Here is a 9,010-nt window from a genome sequence, read left to right as displayed (position 1 = left end):
TGGATCAATACAGACTACACATTGATGAGGAGAGCGGGCTGTTTAGGCTTAGACAAGCCTATTTTCCTCTTAAAGCTAGAGGGGGGATGATTTGTCCGGCCTGACTCCATTCTATGAGTCTGTTATGCAGGCTTCGAGAGTTTTCGACATGTCCCGTAAGGCCGGTACGCCACCAGGGATGTGGCTTTTTGAAAAGCCTCTTTTTTTATAACACTGTTATCCAGTCCCCTGCTGTGGGTTCAGCCAGCCTACGTTCATGCCTGTTAGGTGTGGGGTGTACCAAGCTGGGTCATCTGATGCGAAGCAGGAGCAGATCATTGGGAGAAACAGCAGAGGACAGTGAGACATAGTTTTTATCTTGGACACATGAAATGTATGATGGATACGGAGGGTGCAGGGCAACAGAAGATGAACAGCAGAGGGGCTAAGTATTTTAGAGATGGGGAAAGGGCAGATGAAACGGGGGGGAAAGTATACGCTATTCCACTCGGAGGGGCAGGTCCCATGTGGGCAGCCATACCCTCTGCCGCGAGCCAATAGCGGGGAGCAGGGGTCTGGTGGCAATCCGCTTGTCGCCGATACCTAGATGTGGTCTTCAAAAGAGAGGCCGGGGCTCCCTTCCAGATACGGCGACAGCGGCGGATCTAGGCAGAGGGTATGCTGACTTCTTCTTCTTGCTCAGGGAAGAGCGGGGGCTGATATTCTAAGGAACACTCAAAGGGCGAGAGACCAGTGGCTTAGCAGGGAAGGGTGTTATGGGCGTATTCCAACCTCACAAAGGTGGTGGGGTTGGCGGAGATGAGGCAACAAAGGGCCGTCTCCAGGTCCTGATTGGCTCGCTCCAACTGGCCGTTAGGTTGGGGGTGGAAACCAGAGGATACACTGGCTGACGACCCAATGAGAGTAGAGAACGCCTTCCAGAACCGAGATGAGAACTGGGGACCACGATTGGAGACTATGTCAACCGGAAGTCCATCGATCCAGAAGACGTGCTGCACCATGAGCTGAGCCGTCTCCTTGGGGAATAAAATGGCCGGCTTTAGAAAACCTAACCACCATCGTCAGGATAGTAGTGTTTCCGACTGACGGGGGAAGCCCAGTAACAAAGTCCAGGGATATATGGGATCAGGGGCGGTAAGGAACAGGAAGTGGTTGAAGAAGGCCAGCTGGAGCTTGGGAGTCTTATTTTGTGCACACAGTGCAGGTGGCGACGTATGTGAAGACATCCGGCACCATGGAAGGCCACCAAAATTATCGTCGGACGACAGGAGCCTTGATGGCAGGTTAGTCTTGTGGAATGTGCCCATTCCAGGACCGGGGAACAGGCAGAGTCCGGGACAAACATTCGGTTAGCCGAACCCCCCTCGGGTTCCGGCTGGGAAGACTGCGCCTTACGGACCAGGCTTTTTTTTACCCCAGACGACTGCAGCAGCTAGACAGGTGGTGGGTAGGATGGTCTCAGGGTCAGACAGAGTAGCAGCGGGACAATACAACTGTGAGAGTGCGTCAAGCTTCACGTTCTTGGACCCCGGGCTGTAGGAGAGAGTGAAATTGAAACGAGTGGATAAGAGGGTCCAACAAGCCTCAGGTCCCGTGTGGCTCAGTTGGTAGAGCATGGTGTTTGTAATGCCAGGGTTGTGGGTTCGATGCCCACGGGGGATCAGTACGGGAAAAGAAACATTTTATGAAATGTATGCATTCACTACTGTAAGTCGCTCTGGATAAGACCGTCTGCTAAATGAGATATTCCAGATTCCTTAATCCACACTAAGAATGGGTGTTTCGTCCCCTCCAAACAGTGCATCCACTCCTCCAACGGCATCTTGACGGCGAGGAGTTCTCGATTTTCCACATCATAGTTCCTCTCAGCAGTGGTAAGACGATGGGAGAGGAAAGTGCAGGGGTGCAGCTTTTGGTCCTGGGCAGAACGCTAGGACATTATGGCCCCCACTCTGACATCCGAGGCGTCGACCTCCACCACAAACTGACGGGACAGGTCTAGATGGATTAAGATAGGGGCTGTAGTGAATCGACTTTTGAGGTCCGAGAATGCCTGATCAGCTGCTGGAGACCACGTGAAGGGAACCTTGGGAGTTGGGAGAGGTGAGTGCTGAGAGGGGGAAGCCAGGATTCTGTAACCCTGGATGAAGCTGCGGTAGAAATAAGCAAAACCCAGGGAATGTTGACTCTGGTCGTGGGTTGAGGCCAATCCACCACCGCTCCCACCTTGTCTGGGTCCACCTGTATATGTCCTGCAGCGATGACATATCCTAGGAAGGAGATGGTAGAGGGATGGAATTCACACTTATCAAATCAAAATCAAATCAAATTCTATTGGTCACATACACATGGTTAACAGATGTTAATGTGAGTGTAGCGAAATGCTTGTGCTTCTAGTTCCGGCCATGCAGTAGTATCTAACAAGTAATCTAACAATTTCACAACAACTACCTTATACAAACAAGTGTAATGGAATGAATAAGAATATTTACAAATAAATATATGGATGAGCGATGGTGAAACTGCATAGGCAAGATGCAGTAGATGGTATAGAGAACAATATATACATATGAGATGAGTAATGTAGGGTATGTAAACATTATATAAAGTGGCATTGTTTAAAGTGGCTAGTGATACATGTATTACATCAAGATGGCAAGATGCAGTAGATGGTTTGGAGAACAGTATATACATATGAGATGGGTAATGTAGGGTATGTAAACATTATATAAAGTGGCATTGTTTAAAGTGACTAGTGATAAATGTCTTACATCACATTTTTTATTATTAAAGAATGTTTGGAAATCACTTCCTTTTAGGTGGTTGTAGAATTGAATGGCTCCTTTCTAGAGTTTGATCATTTGCAGGTGTCGGCCTAATTCTGCTATGCATGCATTATTTGAGTCTCAATTTGGTGTTTGTCCCATTTTGTGAATTCTTGGTTGGTAAGCGAACCCCAGACCTCACAACCATAAAGGACAATGGATTCTATAACTGAATTAAGTTTTTTTAGCCAGATCCTAATTGGTATGTTGAATTTTATGTTCCTTTTGATGGCATAGAAGGCCCTTCTTGCCTTGTCTCTCAGATCGTTCACAGCTTTGTGGAAGTTACTTGTGGCGCTGATGTTTAGGCCGAGGTATGTATAGTTTTTTGTGTGCTCTAGGGCAACGGTGTCTAGATGTAATTTGTATTTGTGGTATCAGGGCCCAGGTCTGACAGAATCTGTGCAGAAGGTCTAGGTGCTGCTGTTGGCCCTTATTGGTTGGGGACAGAAGAACCAGATCAATCAATCAAATTGATTTTTAAAGCCCTTTTTAAGAGTGTGCTCCTAATCTCAGCTCATTACCTGTATAAAAGACACCTGGGAGCCAGAAATCTTTCTGATTGAGAGGGGGTCAAATACTTATTTCCCTCATTAAAATGCAAATCAATTTATAACATTTTTGACATGCTTTTTTCTGTATATTTTTGTTGTTATTCTGTCTCTCACTGTTCAAATAAACCTACCATTAAAATTATAGACTGATCATTTCTTTGTCAGTGGGCAAACATACAAAATCAGCAGAGGATCAAATACTTTTTTCCCTCAATGTACCTAATAGTATATACCTAATATGATATACCTAATAGTATATACCTAATATGATATACCTAATATGATATTCCAAATAGTATATACCTAATATTATATACCTGGTCTGTGTCTCTCTGACTCTGGTCTGTGTGCCTGTGCGTGTGTGTGTGATATCTCTCTCTCTGACTCTGGTCTGTGTATGGTATCCCTCTCTCTCTGACTCTGGTCTGTGTGTGGTATCTCTCTCTCTCTGACTCTGGTCTGTGTGTGGTATCTCTCTCTCTCTGACTCTGGTCTGTGTGTGGTATCTCTCTCTCTCTGACTCTGGTCTGTGTGTGGTATCTCTCTCTCTCTGACTCTGGTCTGTGTGTGGTATCTCTCTCTCTCTGACCCTGGTCTGTGTGTGGTATCTCTCTCTCTGACTCTGGTCTGTGTATGGTATCTCTGTCTCTCTGACTCTGGTCTGTGTGTGGTATATCTCTCTCTCTCTCTGACTCTGGTCTGTGTGTGGTATCTCTCTCTCTCTGTCTCTGGTCTGTGTGTGGTATCTCTCTCTCTCTCTGACTCTGGTCTGTGTGTGGTATCTCTCTCTCTCTGTCTCTGGTCTGTGTGTGGTATCTCTCTCTCTCTCTGACTCTGGTCTGTGTGTGGTATCTCTCTCTCTGACTCTGGTCTGTGTGTGGTATCACTCTCTCTCTCTGACCCTGGTCTGTGTGTGGTATCTCTCTCTCTCTGACCCTGGTCTGTGTGTGGTATCTCTCTCTCTGACTCTGGTCTGTGTATGGTATCTCTCTCTCTGACTCTGGTCTGTGTGTGGTATCTCTCTCTCTCTGACTCTGGTCTGTGTGTGGTATCTCTCTCTCTCTCTGACTCTGGTCTGTGTGTGGTATCTCTCTCTCTCTGACTCTGGTCTGTGTATGGTATCTCTCTCTCTGACTCTGGTCTGTGTGTGGTATCTCTCTCTCTCTGACTCTGGTATGTGTGTGGTATCTCTCTCTCTCTGACTCTGGTCTGTGTGTGGTATCTCTTTCTCTCTTACCCTGGTCTGTGTGTGGTATCTCTCTCTCTGACTCTGGTCTGTGTATGGTATCTCTGTCTCTCTGACTCTGGTCTGTGTGTGGTATCTCTCGCTCTCTCTGACTCTGGTCTGTGTGTGGTATCTCTCTCTCTGTCTCTGGTCTGTGTGTGGTATCTCTCTCTCTCTGACTCTGGTCTGTGTGTGGTATCTCTCTCTCTCTCTCTGACTCTGGTATGTGTGTGGTATCTCTCTCTCTCTGACTCTGGTCTGTGTGTGGTATATCTCTCTCTCTCTCTGACTCTGGTCTGTGTATGGTATCTCTCTCTCTGACTCTGGTCTGTGTGTGGTATCTCTCTCTCTCTCTGACTCTGGTATGTGTGTGGTATCTCTCTCTCTCTGACTCTTGTCTGTGTGTGGTATCTCTCTCTCTCTGACTCTGGTCTGTGTGTGGTATCTCTCTCTCTCTCTGACTCTGGCCTGTGTGTGGTATCTCTCTCTCTCTGACCCTGGTCTGTGTGTAGTATCTCTCTCTCTGACTCTGGTCTGTGTATGGTATCTCTGTCTCTCTGACTCTGGTCTGTGTGTGGTAAATCTCTCTCTCTTTCTGACTCTGGTCTGTGTTTGGTATCTCTCTCTCTCTCTGACTCTGGCCTGTGTGTGGTATCTCTCTCTCTCTGACTCTGGTCTGTGTATGGTATCTCTCTCTCTGACTCTGGTCTGTGTGTGGTATCTCTCTCTCTCTGATTATGGTCTGTGTGTGGTATCTCTCTCTCTGACCCTGGTCTGTGTGTGGTATCTCTCTCTCTCTCTGACCCTGGTCTGTGTGTGGTATCTCTCTCTCTGACTCTGGTCTGTGTGTGGTATCTCTCTCTCTGACTCTGGTCTGTGTGTGGTATCTCTCTCTCTCTCTGACTCTGGTCTGTGTATGGTATCTCTCTCTCTGTCTCTGGTCTGTGTGTGGTATCTCTCTCTCTCTCTCTGACTCTGGTATGTGTGTGGTATCTCTCTCTCTCTGATTCTGGTCTGTGTCTGGTAACTCTCTCTCTCTGTCCCTGTGTTCAGTAGATGGAGGTTGGAGTGATTGGTCTAACTGGTCTGAGTGTGGAGTGGACTGTTCCATGTGGCGCAGTAGAGAGTGCACCCAGCCCTCGCCTGGCACCGGGGGCAAAGACTGCCAGGGCATCGACCTCCAGTCACTCAACTGTACCAGCCAACAGTGTCTACAGAGTGAGTATTAAACATATTTCCTGCATATATACACACACACACACACACACACTCAAAATCTCTATCTTTACACTGTTTTCCAGTTTTTCCACTCTTCACCGTACATCAATATACACATGTATTTTAATGTTGCCAGTAGATGTCTCTTTCTGTGTGTGTGTGTGTGTGTGTGTGTGTGTGTGTGTGTGTGTGTGTGCGTGCGTGCGTGTGTGTGTGTGTGATGTTATATTGTAGAACAGCCATGTCTGATGTTTGATGCTCCCTGAGTCGTTAATTACATAATGGAAGCATCACATGCATAATCGCATTTGTGGTCACTTTTGAGAATGGTGTTTTCCCACTAATTGATTGTAGCCTACTGCCGTGTGCACATTGTTACGCTTGTATTTGTGAAGAAATTGCTAATAGTTTATCAACATTTTAAGCTAAACGTTCTGATCTGTTGCGTCAGCCACATTGCGTAAAACAGGTTTTTTGATGCTAGTGGTTGTATTAATTTTACGGATTTTACGGACCCCCTGCCATCCCACAACTGTCCCAGACTATGTTTGGAATATTTATTAATCACACAGAATAGAATAGGTCAACTTTTGTACTATGGGGGATAGTAGATTGACATAGGCTAGTGCTTTTGCTGTTTGTTAGGCATACTCATCTTGTTGGCTGACGAAAAGTAAATGTGAACAGTTCTTCCAATATCTTCAATATGTGCAGTTTCATCCTCGACGTGTCTGGCTTCACGTGTAGCCTGTGAGAAGGACCTGACCATGTGAAGGGCATTGGCTAATAAGAATTGAGATATCTGAGAGAGATATGTGTTGAGAGGTGCTTCACATAGCCGGGAAGAAGATAATTAATATTATAATCAGTCCAAGGTCACAATGCCCACTGGCTGCAAAAGGCATGGATTTTTTTAGGGGGCATTTTGGCCACACAAAGGGGATGCTGGACGGGAAATGCGAGGCATTATCAAGTACTTGTCAAATTGTGAATGAGAGACTGATGAAATGTGTGCAGCCTGTGCAAGAAAAACAAAGCAGAGCTTATGCCTTTCATGGGACTTTTTTCAAATCATCATTAGTCTCATCATGCAGCATTAGAATGTATTCAAAATCAAAACATAGGCCAACATTTGCAGAACAACTAAGTCAAATAAATAACTCTAAATTAAGCTTAAAGGAATACCTACATTTTAAGTCGGAAGTTTACATACACTTAGGTTGGAGTCATTAAAACTCGTTTTCAACCACTCCACAAAATTTATGTTAACAAACTATAGTTTTGGCAAGTCTGTTAGGACATCTACTTTGTCATGACACAAGTAATTTTTCCAACAATTGTTTATAGACAGATTATTTCACTTATAATTCACTGTATCACAATTCCAGTGGGTCAGAAGTTTACATACACTAAGATGACTGTGCCTTTAAACAGCTTGGAAAATTCCAGAAAATGATGTCATGGCTTTAGAAGCTTCTGATAGGCTAATTGACATCATTTGAGTCAATTGGAGGTGTACCTGTGGATGTATTTCAAGGCCTACCTTCAAACTCAGTCTTTGCTCATGGGAAAATCAAAAGAAATCAGCCAAGACCTCAGAAAGAAATTGTAGACCTCCACAACTCTGGTTCATCCTTGGGAGCAATTTCCAAATGCCTGAAGGTACCACGTTCATCTGTACAAACAATAGTACGCAAGTATAAACACCATGGAACCATGCAGCCGTCATACCGCTCAGGATGGAGACGTGTTCTCTCTCACAGAGATGAACGTACTTTGGTGAAAAAAGTGCAAATCAATCCCAGAACAACAGCAAAGGACCTTGTGAAGATGCTGGAGGAAACAGGTACAAAGGTATCTGTATCCACAGTAAAACGAGTCCTATATCGACATAACCTGAAAGGCCGCTCAGCAAGGAAGAAGCCACTGCTCCAAAACCGCCATAAAAAAGCCAGACTACGGTTTGCAACTGCACATGGGGACAAAGATCGTACTTTTTGGAGAAATGTCCTCTGGTCTGATGAAACAAAAATAGAACTGTTTGGCCGTAATGACTATCGTTATGTATGGAGGAAAAAGGGGGAGGTTTGCAAGCCGAAGAATGCCATCCCAACCGTGAAGCACGGGGGTGGCAGCATCATGTTGTGGGGGTGCTTTGCTGCAGGAGGGACTGGTGCACTTCACAAAATAGATGGCATCATGAGGGAGGAAAATTATGTGGATATATTGAAGCAACATCTCAAGACATCAGTCAGGAAGTTGAGGCTTGGTCGCAAATGGGTCTTCCAAATGGACATTGACCCCAAGCATACTTCCAAAGTTGTAGCAAAATGGCTTAAGGACAACAAAGTCAAGGTATTGGAGAGGCCATCACAAAGCCCTGACCTTTTTCCTATAGAAAATGTGTGGGCAGAACTGAAAAAGCGTGTGCGAGCAAGGAGGCCTACAAACCTGACTGTTACACCAGCTCTGTCAGGAGGAATGGGCCAAAATTCACCCAACTTATTGTGGGACGCTTGTGGAAGGCTACCCAAAACGTTTGACCCAAGTTAAACAATTCAAAGGCAATGCTACCAAATACTAATTGAGTGTATAAAAATCATTCTCTCTACTATTATTCTGACATTTCACATTCTTAAAATAAAGTGGTGATCCTAACTGACCTAATACAGGTAATTCTTACTAGGATTAAATGTCAGGAATTGTGAAAAACTGAGTTTAAATGTATTTGGCTAAGGTTTATGTAAACTTACGACTTCAACTATATTTCTTTGTTAATCTCTCAACACAGAATAGCTGCATGTGCACACTTCCTCAAATCGTTTGTAAAAAAAATATCCTTTCTATTTTTTTTTCGCTATGTTCAATTGTATTCTTCATATTATAAAATAATATAAAATAACGCCACGACATTCTAAGCAAATCTTGTCTGCTAAATGAACTAGTGTAGCCCACAGCCATATGGCATAGCCAGATCAGGACCTAACATAAGGACAACTCAGAGTATGCTGTTCTGTTCTTCTGAAATAGACTACATTTTCTTCATATCGTGTTTCTTTAGACCTGTCTAAAATAAATAATGGATTTATTCTGAAGGTGTCGGCTACATTGCATGGATTTATTAGACTTTTTAAAATGTAGATTTTACAAAGGTCTGCATCAGTGGCTTGTAGTCAAGGGCTGCACAC

At 44.7% G+C, this 9,010-nt stretch overlaps 1 protein-coding gene across 1 annotated transcript in view; it reads left to right on the top strand.

Moving 5' to 3' along the window:
* The first annotated feature begins 5,664 nt into the window (after positions 1 to 5,664).
* The window catches only part of LOC106560686 (netrin receptor UNC5A), a 237,569-nt gene continuing 234,223 nt past the window's right edge, over positions 5,665 to 9,010 (top strand). The window contains exon 1 of the mRNA XM_045725001.1: positions 5,665 to 5,822. Coding sequence (XP_045580957.1) covers positions 5,714 to 5,822 — 109 coding nt within the window. The 5' untranslated portion in view covers positions 5,665 to 5,713. The remainder of the gene's footprint in view (positions 5,823 to 9,010) is intronic.

Source organism: Salmo salar, chromosome ssa09 (genome assembly GCF_905237065.1).
Source record: "Salmo salar chromosome ssa09, Ssal_v3.1, whole genome shotgun sequence".
NCBI classification, from domain to species: Eukaryota; Metazoa; Chordata; class Actinopteri; order Salmoniformes; family Salmonidae; genus Salmo; species Salmo salar.
This window is presented reverse-complemented; position numbering and strand designations above follow the sequence as displayed.